This window comes from Chiloscyllium plagiosum, chromosome 12, assembly GCF_004010195.1.
Source record: "Chiloscyllium plagiosum isolate BGI_BamShark_2017 chromosome 12, ASM401019v2, whole genome shotgun sequence".
Classification (NCBI taxonomy): domain Eukaryota; kingdom Metazoa; phylum Chordata; class Chondrichthyes; order Orectolobiformes; family Hemiscylliidae; genus Chiloscyllium; species Chiloscyllium plagiosum.
The window spans coordinates 57,040,452-57,055,146 of record NC_057721.1 but is presented as its reverse complement, the minus strand read 5'-3'; the positions used below and the strand labels follow the sequence as shown (position 1 = coordinate 57,055,146).

Sequence of the window (14,695 nt, the reverse complement as noted above, 5' to 3'; positions counted from 1 at the left end):
TGAGGTGGGGGAAGGGGAAATGAGGAAACTGTTGAAGTCCACATTGATGCCCTGGGGTTGAAGTGTTCCGAGGCGGAAGATGAGGCGTTCTTCCTCCAGGCGTCAGGTGGTGAGGGAGCGGTGGTGAATGAGACCCAGGACCTCCATGTCCTCAGCAGAGTGGGAGGGGGAGTTGAAATGTTGGGCCACAGGGCGATGTGGTTGATTGGTGCGGGTGTCCCAGAGATGTTCCCTAAAGCGCTCTGCAAGCACTTCCTTACTTTTGAACAAAATCAGTAAAATCTTAGTAGCATAGACATTTGCATGACTCCATTAAAACATAGCTCTCATTTAAATGAACATGATTTGTTTTGCCAGTTCCAATCAGCTAACAATAAATAAGGTGACTCCGAAAAACATGATACTTTTAGTCCTCATTTGATTCAGTTCTCTGCTCCATTTGAGACATTAACATTGGATTGTTCAAATATCTTCAAAATAAATATTGCCGGTGCTCCAGATGTAACATTAAATCTGTCAGCACTCAGGGAGAATTTGCAAAACCTTAAATGAATTCTTTTTCAAAGCAGCAACTGATAACTAATTTGATAAGGAAGAAAAAGTTGGAAACTTTACCTGACATTGTGGGAGACCAGTAGCTCCTTGTTAGGATTTATAAGGATATCTGTGGTGTTCAATTTCTGGGCAAATGCCCATGGTACCTGCCTTAAAGGGAATTGTATCCAATAAACAGGGGCATATGGACAGCATGATGGCTCAGTGATTAGCACTGCTGCCTCCCAGCTCTAGGATCTCAGGTTCGATTCCAACCTTGTGGAGTTTACACATTCTCCCTGTGTCTGTGTGGGTCCCGTCTCAGTGTGGTGGTTTCCTCCCACAATCCAAAGATGTGCAGGTTCGGTGAATTGGCAATGCTAAATTGCCCGTAGTGTTCAGGGATGTGCAATTTAGGTGCATTAGTCAGGGATAGTAGGGTAGGGGAATGGGTCTGGGTGCACTACTGTTCAGAGGGTTGATGTGAACTTGTTGGGCCGAAGGGCCTGTAAGGATTCTATGATACCCGGTTTCAGGAAATTGTTCCTTAGCTGTGCAGAGTTCATGCTGTGTATGAACTGAATAAACATAAAATAAGGATAAACAAGTGGAGGACATTCCTTATTTGAATACATATCATGGAAACACTTCTGGAGACTGGGTGTTGGGCGAGAAGCTTCACATTTATGGTATTTCATGTTGTAAATAAATATAAACTGTGCAAAGATTGACTGGGGTCTCCTTCACACAATGGCTGCCAGAAGTTCAACAATATGTGTGCAATCGATTCAGTTTTTCCAGATTTATTACCACCTGACAAGGTAGTACTCAAAAGTTAACTTTATTTTATTACATTTGTTTTTGTGAAGCTGGGCGGAGCAGGAATTCTTCTCCTGACCCTATAATAATAGTGTGGGCTACTCCCCTCCCCTCCCCTCCCCTCCCCTCCCCTCCCCTCCCCTCCCCTCTCCTTTGTCTTGATAACCACCCATTAATGTGGCTTGTCAGTTCTTGATCACTCAACGGTGAAATAAGAAGATATTTTCAATTATATGTCAGCCTGAGTTGTTATAGTTTGTATTTTTTTCTGTTCAGTTTTTTTTTTACAGGAACTCATTCTGTTCCATTTCTCATCCAGGTAGAGGACCAGATAAAATGGCTTGCCAAGGGGGTGATACACCTTGGTGTAGGAACACCAGGACGGATTAGAAGTCTCATCGAGCAAGGTAGAAAATCCCAAGCTGTTTGAGTGGGTTTGTTTGTATGCCTTCAGGTTATTCAGGGTTAATCAATTATTACTTTGCGTACATTTAACATTGAGTGGGAGGGGCAGTTCCCACTCTGCCAAGGACATGCAGGACCTGGGCCTCCTCCACCGCCAGATGCTAGCCCCCGACACCTGGAGGAAAAACGTCTCATCTTCCACCTTGGGACCCTCCAACCACACGGCATCAATGTGAATGTCAGCAGTTTCCTCATCTCCCTTCCCCTCACCTTATCCCCAGATCCAACCCTCCAACTCGGCTCCATCCTCTTGAACTGTCCTATCTGTCCATTTTCCTTCACACCTATCCGTTTCACCCTCCACTCTGACCTATCACCATCACCCACACACCTTCATCTACCTATCGCATTCCCACCTACCTTCCCCCAGCCTCATCCCCTTCCATTTATCTCTCAGCCCTCTTGGAGCTTATGCTTGAAACATTGTCTCTCCTGCTCCTCGGATGCTCCCTTACCTGCTGTCCGTTTTTCAGCACCACACCTTTTGACTCTGATCTCCAGAATCTGCAGTCTTCACTTTCTCCTACGTTAGAAGTAAGACATAGTTAAGAGGATAAACGTTACAGTCAGATAAACAAATTACAGATAAACATTACATTGCAGTAGCTCAGCACAGGGGCTTCCACATGTGGTCTGACCAGCCTCATAAGCCACTGACCACCTGCACCAGTCCACAGTCAGTCCAGTCCAACAGCTGTCCCTGCTCCACTCCGGCTCTCAATGTAAGGTTTCTTGAATAATAGAATAGGCCACAGAGTACCAAGAGTCGGTACCTCCACCAATCTTGGTGCATTGTATTCACAGCACCAAATGTGGCCTACTCTATATTGGAGAAACCAAATGCAGACTGGGTGACCGCTTTGCAGAACACCTTCGGTCTGTGCGCAAGCAGGACCCTGACCTTCCTGCAGCCAGTCATTTTAACACAGCGTCCTGCTCGCATAGAACATAGAACATGGAACAATACAGCACAGAACAGGCCCTTCGGCCTTCGATGTTGCGCTGACCTGTGAACTATTCTCAGCTCGTCCCCCTAAACTATCCCATCATCATCCATGTGCATGCTGCGTCTATCCATGGCATGCTGCAGTGTTCCAGTGAAACACAGCGCAAACTGGAGGAACAACATCTCATCTTCAGACTAGGCACTTTTCAGTCTTCTGGATGTAATGTTGAGTTCAACACATTTAAATTATGAACCATTTCTTTTCTTTCTTTTACCTTGTTATCATGTCCTCCCCTCCCCCATTCCACTTACTGTCCTTCCAGTCTGGCAGGAGACACACCATTGTTCTGTCATTCTCATATTCTGATCACTTAATGTAAACTATGAATATCTATTCTCCACCTGCACCCTACACCCCTACCACCCACCCTCACCCCTGTGAGCTGTAGTGTAACTGCTGTCCCTCCACACTTCACCAGCTCTGATGAAGAGTCATTTCGACTCGAAACATTAGCTTCCACTCTCTCCATGGATGTTGCCTGACCAGCTGCGATCTCCAGCATTTGTCGTTTTAATGTACCAGGTCAATTTGAGGGTGAGTAGTGCCATTGGAACTGGGGTGTTTGGAACTGGAGAGTAACTCCATCAAAGTTTACAGAGTTAAATTTCAAGTCTTCCATATTTTTTCCTTCAGGTTTGCATTGTTGTGTCTCTTATTCAGGTGAAGAAATATTGACACAACCACAGTTTAATCTATACTCCTTGTAGCTATTTTTGCACATCTTAAATTTAAAATTAAAGCTTATCCTTGGGTGTTGTGCCAGACAGAATTGAAGTATATACTGGCTGAAAGGCAAAATTAAGTCATGTCTATATTTCAGTCTGTCAAAACTGTCTGGTCTATCACTATATAATTATACCTTAAATTATATGTTTTATTTTTCATTTTGAATTCAGCATAAACAGTGTTGTTGTCATTATACTCACAACCTACGATAGAATTTATTTTAAAAGGGAAACAGATGTATGTAAAATTCTCCAAACTCCAAATTTATGTGCTGGTTCTCTTACTTCTCATTCATTCCTTGTAACAAGTCTGTTGATTAGAACAAGTCTGGAAGCAGATATTTGCAGGTTTTTGCAGAGCTAGGCTAACATTGTATGTCTTTAAAAGTTATGGGCTGGACCCATTTCTGAGATTCTCACTGCTGTTCCTATTCCCATTTTCGTCTTTGGCAATTTGTGCTGGTACATGATAGGTGTGAGGAGAGTGAGTCTATGCCCTGCAGATCCCATCCAGCCTGATCATCTTGTGAAACAGTCTCAATTCAGGAACCTGCTGACAGATACATTTACCCATGTCCCTTCCTTTCCCCATGACCCCTCATATCCCCATGCCCCTCCCATTACTCCCATGCAACCTCTCCACACCCTGCATCTTCATGGACTTTCATTAAGTATGCAGTGTGAAGAGAACCAATAAGCCATATAATAATAGTGGCAGTTGCTTCAAAGTGTTCATAAAAAGAATACCCTCCTTTGGGAAAAAAACCTGCTGCTCTTAGAACCTTATCAGAGAATCATTATAATGTAGAGGAAGGCTGTTTGGCTCGTTGTGTCTGCACTGGCTGTCTAAATGGGCATTATGACATGGTGCCATTCTCTTGCATTTCCAGCATCTGTAGTAGTTTGCTTTTATTCAACAGTTTCTCTCTATCTACTCTGTTCAGGCCATCTTGAATTTGAAAATTTCTTCCAAACCTCCTCTCATCCTTCTTTACAATGGAAACAGTCCCAACCTCTCCAGTTTATCTTCATAATTGAAGTTTCTCATTGCTGGGACCACTCTCCTAGTTCTGTACTGCACTCTGTTCAATGCGTTCATGTCTTTCCTAACAATGCACAATGCTCCAGCTTAGGTCTGACCAGTGTCTTATATGAACAGCATAACCTTCTTGCTCCTGTACTATGTGCCCCATTACCAAGGGTAGGATCCTGCTGCTTTCTCAGCTGCTGTTAATAATTACTTGTTCTACCACTTTGAGTGACTATAATGTATATGTGTCTTATTTAGTAACTGTGATTTGGAGATGCTGATGTTGGACTGGGATGTACAAAGTTAAAAATCACACAACACCAGGTTATAGTCCAACAGGCTTAATTGGAAGCACACTAGCTTTCGGAGCAACGCTTCTTTATCAGGTGATTGTGGAGGGCTCGATCGTAACACAGAATTTATAGCAAAAATTTGCAGTGTTATTAGATTAGATTTTAGATTAGATTAGATTACAGTGTGGAAACAGGCCCTTCGGCCCAACAAGTCTTGCATTCTCGGGTTAGCTGTTAACAATGGTGATAGCTAGACAATATGTTGAAGGTGTTAGCCCCCTGTGTTCTCTGTCTATGACCTAATGTTTAGATTGATTCTAATCTAAAAAGTGAGATAACAGAGTTTTACATAAATTCACGCAGTTATTGAGCTCAGAGTTCTACATGAACATATGCAGTTTTTGAGCAAAGTACAATGTAACCCTGCAAGTACAAATTCACCCCATAAAATATATGTGCACGTGGGTCTTTGTCTGTCTGTGTGTGTGTGTCTGTCTGGGGTGGGGGTGAAAGGCTTAACAGACAATCAATTTTTCAATGTATAATTTCAGTTACATCACACTGCAAATTATTGCTATAAATTCTATGTTATGATCGAGCCCTCCACAATCACCTGATGAAGGAGCGTCGCTCCAAAAGCTAGTGCTTCCAATTAAGCCTGTTGGACTATAACCTGGTGTTGTGTGATTTTTAACTTTGTACATCCCAGTCCAACATCAGCATCTCCAAATCATGACCTTGGGTGAAGTATCAGTTTTTCAAAATAAAATCCAGGTAGCTTAATCGTAACCATGTAACCACTGATGGTTGTTGTAAAAACCCATCTGGTTTACTGATGTCCTTTAGGGAAGGAACTCTCCCATATTTACCTGGTTTGGCCGAAACGTGACTTCAGACTCTCAGTAATGTGGTTGAATCTAATGCTCCCTGGGGAATTAGGGGTGGTCAATATATGCTGTTTTAGCTACAATTCCATGAATGAATAAATTATAGATATATATGTAGCAGATCTCTGTTCCTGCTCACCCTTTGAAGTACTGCCCTTTATTTTATACCATTTCTTCAAGTCCTTTCTCCCAAAAATATCACTTCACACTTGTCCACATTGAGCTTTATCTGCCACTCATCTGCCCACTCCACCAACTTGTCAATGTCCTTTTGTCACTTTAGCCCACTGACCTCCTCACAGTTTTCAATGCTTCCAAGTTTTGCACCATTAGCAGACTTGGAAATTGTCCCCTGTATGCCCAAATCTGGATTATTAATATAATTCAGGAAAAGTAAGGAGCCTAAAGCCAACTCCAGAAGATCGCCACTGCTGACCTTCCTTCAGCCAAACATACATCTGTTAACCATTAATCCTTGTTTGTACCCATCAGCCAATTATGTATCCATGTTGCTATCGTCTTGTTTATTCCATGAGCTGTAACTTTTATCATAAGTCTGTTGTCTGCTCTGTGTCAAACGACTCTTTGCAACCCATGTGCATTTATCGGACAGAGTCATCCATATCAATAATAGAATATTTAATCCACTTCATACTTTTTAAGATATCCAAGTATGCATTCACACATTGAAAAAGTGCATCAAAGAAACAATAAACTCATTATGATGTGGCTCAATAAATTTGACATTTTTCCTCCAGCTTTCTAACCAGACACTTTCCTTCATGTTTTATAAACAGCTCCTCTCCTGAGCTGGTCAGTTGTGGCTGTTGGAGCTCAGCCAAGTATTCACAATTAGGTCACCTGGCAACAGTATCAACATACCTGGGCTAGCATTCTGGAGACTTAAGGTGGGTCTTCTAACGAGACTGCCTTTGCTATTGTCCATCTCTGTGGCCAACTCTGCATGAGACGAGCCTGACCCTGCCTCCATGGATTGAAAATATAGTGATAAAATGGATTTAAATTCTACCTTCCCACCACCTCCTTCAAAATCTTGCCCCTTAAGTACTTCACTCCTCCTGTCATTACATTACAATGTTCCACTGCAGTCACTTTATAAATAGAAATAGTGAGTTCCAGACCAGCTGTTCCCAGTTATGATGTAAGAGACATGAAATTTATACAAGGGACAATTATATTAAGACTAATTTACTCTCAGAATTACTTATAACTAGCAGTTGAATTTTGAAGTGTTGACTATCATGGCTAATGATTGTAAATTTTAACTCGTTCCTGTTTTCCAGATGGACTCAGTGTACAGTCTTTGAAGTATGTAATCCTTGATTGGAATTGGCGTGATCAGAAGTTTAGAAGATTAATGGATATTCCAGAGGTATTTATAATTTACTAAGCTACCCGTAAATAGGCATGATTATGTATCTGTGAATAAAATACCTGTTTTCAATAGGGTAGAAGTGACCTGTGTAAAAAGTTCAGGTTGCACCTGAATTGGAATGTGACCAATCTCGTGGTGGGCAGATTTGCTAGAGGAATTTTGGAGGCTTTAAACTAATAAGGGGAGAACGCAGAGAAATAATGAGAAAAGTCTGAGGCTGGTACAGTTTAAAAGAGGAGCGAGTCAAATAGTCAAGGGAGATAAGAGCAAGACAGAGAACGAGGTAAGATTGATCAATTAAATTGCATTTATTTCAATTTACAAGCCCTGACAGGTAAGACGATAAAACTCAAGACATGGTTGGGAACATGGGATTGGAATGTCATAGGTTTTACAAAAACGTGGCTCAGGAATGGGCAGGGCTGGCAGCTTGATGTTCCAGGGTGTAGGAAGGATAAAAATGGGGACAAGAGGGGGAGTGATGTTTACGATTGGGAATATTCCTAGGAATATGTCCAGTGAAGTTATTCCAGTGGAACTAAGAAATATGAAAAGGATGATCACCTTACTGGGATTGCACTAAAGGCCCCCCAGTAGTCAGTGGAAAATTCAGAGCAAATTTGTAAGGAGATCTCAGATATCAGTAAGAATGATAGGGTGGTAATGGTAGGGGATTTTAACTTTTCAAACACAGACTGGGACTGCCATAGTGTTAAGAGCTTGGATGGAGAGGAATTTAAGTGTATATAAGAAAATTTTCTAATCCAGTATGTGGATGTACCTACTAGAGAAGGAGCAAAACCTGACCATCTCTTGGGAGATGACGCAGGGCAAGTGACTGAAGTGTCAGTAGGAGAGCACTTTACAGTAGTAATGGAAAAGGATAGACCTGATCTTAAAGTTAAAGTTTTAAATTGGAGTAAGGCCATTTTTTGATGGTATTAGGCAAGAATTTTCAAAAGTTGATTGGGAGAGACTTATTACAAATATTCCTTTACTTGCAAAGTGGGAGACCTTCAAAAATGAGATAGTGAGAGTCCAGAGACAATATGTTCCTGTTCGTGTGAAGGGCATGACTGGTAGGTGTGTGGAATGCTGATGACGAGAGAAACTGAGGTTGTGATCAAAAAAAAAGGAGACATGTAGTAGGTATAAACAGCTGGGATCGAGTGAATCCCTTCAGGGGTTTAAGGGCAGTAGGAGTATACTCAAGAGGGACACCAAGAGGGCAAAAAGGGGACATAAGATAGCTTTGGCAAATAGGGTTAAGGAGAATCCAAAGGGATTCTACAATGCATTAAGGACAAAAGAGCAACCAGGATGAGAATAGGACCCTTAAAGATTAGCAAGGCAGCCTATGTATGGAACCACAGGAGTTGGGTGAAATACTAAACAAATATTTTGTGTCATTATTTACTACGGAGAAAAATAAAGAAGCTAGAGTCACATCTTGAAAAGTACCCATATTACAGAAGAGGAGTGCTGAATGTCTTAAAATACACAATGATGTATAAATGCCCAGGAGCTGATCAAGTGTATCCTAGAACTTTGACGGAAGCTAGGGAAATGATTGCTGGGCCCCTTGCTGAAATATTTGTATCATTGATAGCCGTAGATGAGGAGCTGGAAGTGCAAATGTGGTGCTATTATTTAGGAAAGGTGGTAAGAAAAAGTCTGGGAACTACAGACCGGTGAACCTGATGTCAGTAGTGAGTAAGCTGTTGGAGGGGATTCTGAGGGACAATATTTGCAAGTATTTGGAAAGGCAAGGACTAATTAGGGATACTCAACATAGCTGTGTGTGTTGGAGATCATGTCTCACTGATTTGATTGAGTTTTTTTAAAGAAGTGACAGAGGATTGATGAAGGCCGAGTGCTGGACGTTGGTTATATGGACTTCATCAAGGCATTTGACAAGGTTCTGCATGGTAGGCTGATTGTCAAGGTTAAATCACATAGAATCCAGAGGGAAGCTAGCCATTTGGATACAAAATTGGCTAAAACAGGATGGTGGTAAGAGTTGTTTTTCAGACTGGAGACCTGTTACCAGAGGTGTGCCTCAAGGATCGGTGTTGGGTCCACTGCTTTTTGTAATTTATATAAATGAGTTAGATGTGAATATAATGGGCGGTACGGTGGCACAGTGGTTAGCACTGCTGCCTCACAGCACCGGAGACCCGGGTTCAATTCCCGCCTCAGGCGACTGACTGTGTGGAGTTTGCACGTTCTCCCCGTGTCTGCGTGGGTTTCCTCCGGGTGCTCCGGTTTCCTCCCACAGTCCAAAGATGTGCAGGTTAGGTGAATTGGCCATGCTAAATTGCCCGTAGAGTTAGGTAAGGGGTAAATGTAGGGGTATGGGTGGGTTGCGCTTCGGCGGGTCGGTGTGGACTTGTTGGGCTGAAGGGCCTGTTTCTACACTGTGAGTAATCTAATCTAATAAAAAAGAAAAGTCATTAGTAAATTTGCAGATGACATGGAAATTGGTCATATAATTGACAGTGAAGAAGGCTATCTCAGAGTACAACAGGACCTTGATTAGATGAAACAGGGAGTGGCAGATGAAGTTTAATTTAGATAAGTGTGAGGTATTGCAGTTTGGAAAGGCAAATCAGGGCAGAATCTATACACTTAATATAGAGCCCTGGGGAATGGGGTCAAGCAAAGAAACCTTGAGGTACAGGTTCAAATTCTTTAAGGTGGAATCACAAGTAGACTTTAATGGTCAGTACATTGAGTATAGGGGTTGGGGTGTCATGTTGCAACTGTACTGGACATTTGTTAGGCCACTTTTGGAATACTCCATTCAATTTTGGTCTCCCTGGTATAGGAAAGATGTTGTTAAACTTGAAAGGGTGCGGCAAATATTTACAAGGATGTTGCTGGGGTTGGAGGGTTTGAGCTATCAGGAGAAGATGAACAGGCTAGGTCTATTTTTCTTGGAGCATTGGAGGCTGAGTTGTTACTTTATAGAGGTTTATAAAATCATGAAGGGCATGGATAGGGTGAATAGATAAAGTCTTCATCCCAGGGTTGGGGAGTTCACAATTAGAGGGCATAAATTTAAGGTGAGAGAGGAATAGTTTAAAAGGGACCAAAAGGGCAATGTTTTTTACGCAGAGGATGGTGCATGTATGGAAAGAGCTGCCAGAGGAAATGGTGGAGGCTGGTACAATTACAACATTTAAAAGGCATCTGGATGGGTGTATGAATAGGACGGTTTAGAGAGATGAGCCAAAAACTCACTAATTTAGGATATCTGATCAGCATGAGTGAGCTGGACCGAAGGGTCTGTTTCTGTGCTGTACAACGCTGTGTTTCTACGTACGTTGTTTAATGGCTTTCGATAGAATTTAAGTATCATATTCAATATCACCCTGGATGGATAACAGATGAATTAGATCTCATTCGGTAATTTATTTGAAAAAATTATTCATATCATAATCATAAGTATAATTAAACATAATTCAGCATCTGGGATGATTTACTGCTGAATAAATAATTATACACCAAGCACAACAGGTTCATGATGTCCCAAATCATGATTTGTTTTATATTTGAATGTGACTGATGAATATATAGATTAGATTAGATTCCCTACAGTGTGGAAACAGGCCTTTTGGCCCAACCAGTCCACACCGACCCTCCGAAGAGTAACCCACCCCATCCCATTTCCCTCTGACAAACGCACCTAGTACTATGGACAATTTAGCATGGCCAATTCACCTGACCTGCACATCTTTGTGACTGTGGGAGGAAACCGAAGAAACCGCGCAGACACGGGGAGAATGTGCAAACTCCACACAGACAGTCACCCGAGGCTGGAATTGAACCTGGGACCCTGGTGCTGTGAGGCTGCAGTGCTAACCACAGAGCCACCATGTCGCCCTTTTTAAAGTTGAGATTTCTGCACCTTTTTTTTTAAGATTAGATTCCCTACAGTATGGAAACAGGCCCTTCGGCCCAACAAGTCCACACTGACCATCCGAAGAGCAACCCACCCAGTCCCCTGACTAATGCACCTAGTACTACGGGCAATTTGGCATGGCCATTTCACCTAACCTGCACATCTTTGGAATGTGGGAGGAAACCAGGGCAACCGGAGGAAAGCCACGCAAACTCCATACAGACAGTTGCCCAAGGTGGGAATTGAACCCAGGTCCCTGGCGCTATGAGGCAGCAGTGCTAACCACTGAGCCACCATGCCGCAAGCAACCTGACAGATCCGTTTCACCATAGAATGCAACACACATGCTCGAGACCTTTCCTCTCAAAGTCCGTTTGGAAACCACAACACTGCGATGGCCGGGAATCGAACCTAGGTCAACTGCTTGGAAGGCAGCTATGCTCACCACTACACTACCATCGTGCTGCTTTTAAACAGTGCCCAGGGGTGGAATTGAACCTCGGTCCCTGGCACTAACCACTGAGCCACCATGGCAGATCTATGGCAAATGAAGCTAAATTGAGATGTCCAAGATTTGTTACAAGAAGAATTTTGCCTATTTTGCTAACATGCTACCAATAAATGACCAAATTAATTTTCAAGTATTTTACTGCAGATGATCTTGTAAGGGAATTTCTATAAGGTGCGGGCAACCTGATCTGCCAGACTGCCACCCAGGAGGTGAAGCTGGAAATCTCTTCCAACTTGATAAATCACAGTCCCATTCAATTGAACAGAATTGGTTACATGACAAAACACTTGACTTGGAATCCTAGACATTACCTTACCATCAGTAGGTTTGAAATGGATAGTGGTTTGTGTATGTGTGGTTATGATGGTGGGGTAGAGATACTTGTGAGGGGAGTGGGCAGCCATCTGCCTGAGAAGATTTTTTTTATGAAGCTAAAAAACAGTCATTTGTTTGCTGAGTCATAACATTGCTCGTCAACTTTCTGACACATAATAAACTGCTCAGGAGAATCTGGATTAGATTTCAAAGCCTGACATAACACTCTTAGCGATGTGCCTATTCTCCAGAGTAGGTATTATATATTTAGATTATTTAGGTCAATCATCTGTAGGCATTATAAACTATACATTCTATTCATATAGATAAAAATATATTTGTGCAATTTGAATTGCAAAATTAGACCTGACCATTGTTTCTTTTTGATACGTGAGCTCTGCACTAGACTGATCATTTTATATAAGATTAGAAATTAATACTCCATGCAATTCTGAGCTAAATCATATGCTATATCTTGTAGGTGAAACAGGAAACATTGAAGCTACTGGAAACAAGTATCATACCTGCCTGTAAAAGTGGATCTGTAAAACTGGGTCTCTTTTAAGACCAGTTATTCCATGCCAAAAATCAACCCTATTTGTTGGTTCCCTCCTTTGTGAAAGCAGACAGGATATTTTGTTATTATAAGTTGCATGCTTATTCCTGAATTTAATAAAATGCATAACATGCTTAATAGCTTTCTGATGTTATTGTCTTTCTATATTATAACAATGTATTTGTCTTTATTTGTGAGATTGTGTGAATACAACTAGTGAACCAGACTATTTTTTCAATGTTCACATCGCAAGTGAAATGCATACATGAAAACAAGTTAAATCAAAATTTACAAGATTCAAAAAGTATTTGAAAAATGCCATTTCAACTGCAATTGTCAATGTTATCCAGAACCATTTTTCTTGGCTTAACTGATGCAGCATGGTCATATGATAGTCTCCAATGAATGTTCAAAGAAGTTTGAATGTATTCAAAACTATCAAAAGTTGTCAGTGAATCCAAGGGTCAGGAGACAGGTTGTTCAGTTGTAAAAGGATCTAGAGACAGTACAAAACTATGCTGAGAAATGATACTTGGAATTCAGTGTCCACAACTGCAAAGGAATGAGACTGAAAAAAAGACATTGAGATATTTGTTAGTAGTCACAATAAACCGCAGAATTACAATTTTGAAGGTATTGTTGGAGAGCTCATTGGACATCACCAATAATGAAGGCAAAAAGTAATTTAAATTGTATGTAACATGAAATACAGGCTGTGAGGTTGAGCTCAAAGGGGGAACTGATATAACCTCACCTGGAACATGTGTTTAGTTCTGGCCAGCATATTTTAGAAATGATAAAGAAAAGTAAGATTCCAAAAGTCCAGCACCTGAGCCACATCAAAATATATAAGAATCTGAGTTTACCTTTACACTAAAGAGGACACTGAAAGAGAATTATATTGAGTTATGGAAAATCTCTAGATATGTTAACCATTAAGCAACTTTACCATCATCCAAATAACCAAATGTGAATATGAAATAAAATTCAGTAGAAGGATGCTGAATGAACAAATGTTCGACAAACTTGTTGGAATTTGTTTGGGAATATAACTTACAAAATAAGTAAGACAGAACCAATAATGTATTTGGATTTTCAGAAGGCATTTGAAAATGTCTCACACAACAAGTTAGTGAACAAATTTAAAGCATATGTAACTGGAGTAACATACCAGTGTGGATTGAGAATTGCTAAATTGACAGGAGACAGTAAGAAAACAATGATGTCTCCAAGAGAAACCATAAGAATCAGTGCATTGGGCCACAGTTGTTCACATCTAGATCGATGATTTAGATGTGGGGTCCAATTTTAATATTTCCAAGTTTGCTGATGATACAAAACTAGGTGAGAATGTAAGTGATGAGGAGAATGCAGGGAAGGTTCAAATTAAATTTAGATAGATTAGGTGAGTGGGCAGGCACATGAGAGCTGGGATATTATGTGGATAAAGGTGCAAATCGACAACGCTATTAGAATATTATCAGGGTCAGGCACGTCCCCTGGTTAGGTTGAAGTTTGGCAGATGCTGCTGACAGAACAGAGGTACCAGTGAGATCTTTAATTCTCCTGTCCTGCCTTCCAGAACCAGGGTTGCCCAACAGCCTGTACATTCCAACTTAAATCCAGTTTAAAGGCATATTTATGACTGATCACTTTGGGTACAGGTGAGTTGAAACAGGCTCAAATGTTTCATTAAAATATTTTGTTATGAGTACAAAATGTGATATTTAACAAAGGCATACAATCAGATCAGTTGAACTTCAGTCTCTAGGGTTCTGAACAATTTGATGCTGTCTCTCACTCAGTCTGGTGTACCATGGTCATCTTGCTCTCTGTTGAAGTCCTTCTTTATAGTCTTTTAAGTCCAGACTTGTGTCATATTGGATGAAAGTAATTTTTAGCCCATTTGATTGGTTTACAATTATTTGATTATTCATCCATAAATAAACAACACACTTTCATTATCCACAAATGCCCCTACAAGGATATTCCTGCTCTTTGCCTTTTGCAAGACACTCACCTTTATCTGATACATCCAACTCGACTCCAACTGTGCCATTGTTCTTTCCATAGTGATTAGTTCAAAGAGAACATGTTTTAAGTATGGCTATCAATCATGCTTTGATTACTGAATTAAAACCATGTTACTATCGATTAAGGTCAAAAGGACATAATAACAGATCATCTTTTGGGGCAGTTTGTCTTTGAACCATTCAGAGGATGCCTCTATTGAGTTGTTTTCACAGTCATCCA

At 41.1% G+C, this 14,695-nt stretch overlaps 1 protein-coding gene and 1 non-coding gene across 2 annotated transcripts in view; one reads left to right on the top strand and one right to left on the bottom strand.

Annotated features, from left to right (window-relative positions):
* cmss1 (cms1 ribosomal small subunit homolog) overlaps window positions 1-12,582 on the top strand; it is a 40,514-nt gene extending 27,932 nt beyond the window's left edge. Inside the window, exons 8-10 of the mRNA XM_043701150.1 lie at window positions 1,673-1,760; window positions 7,065-7,153; window positions 12,368-12,582. Coding sequence (XP_043557085.1) covers window positions 1,673-1,760; window positions 7,065-7,153; window positions 12,368-12,451 — 261 coding nt within the window. The 3' untranslated portion in view covers window positions 12,452-12,582. The remainder of the gene's footprint in view (window positions 1-1,672; window positions 1,761-7,064; window positions 7,154-12,367) is intronic.
* On the bottom strand, window positions 11,451-11,522 carry trnag-ucc. Its single transcript has one exon. It is a non-coding gene; the product is annotated as a tRNA-Gly (tRNA).
* Window positions 12,583-14,695: the final 2,113 nt, after the last annotated feature.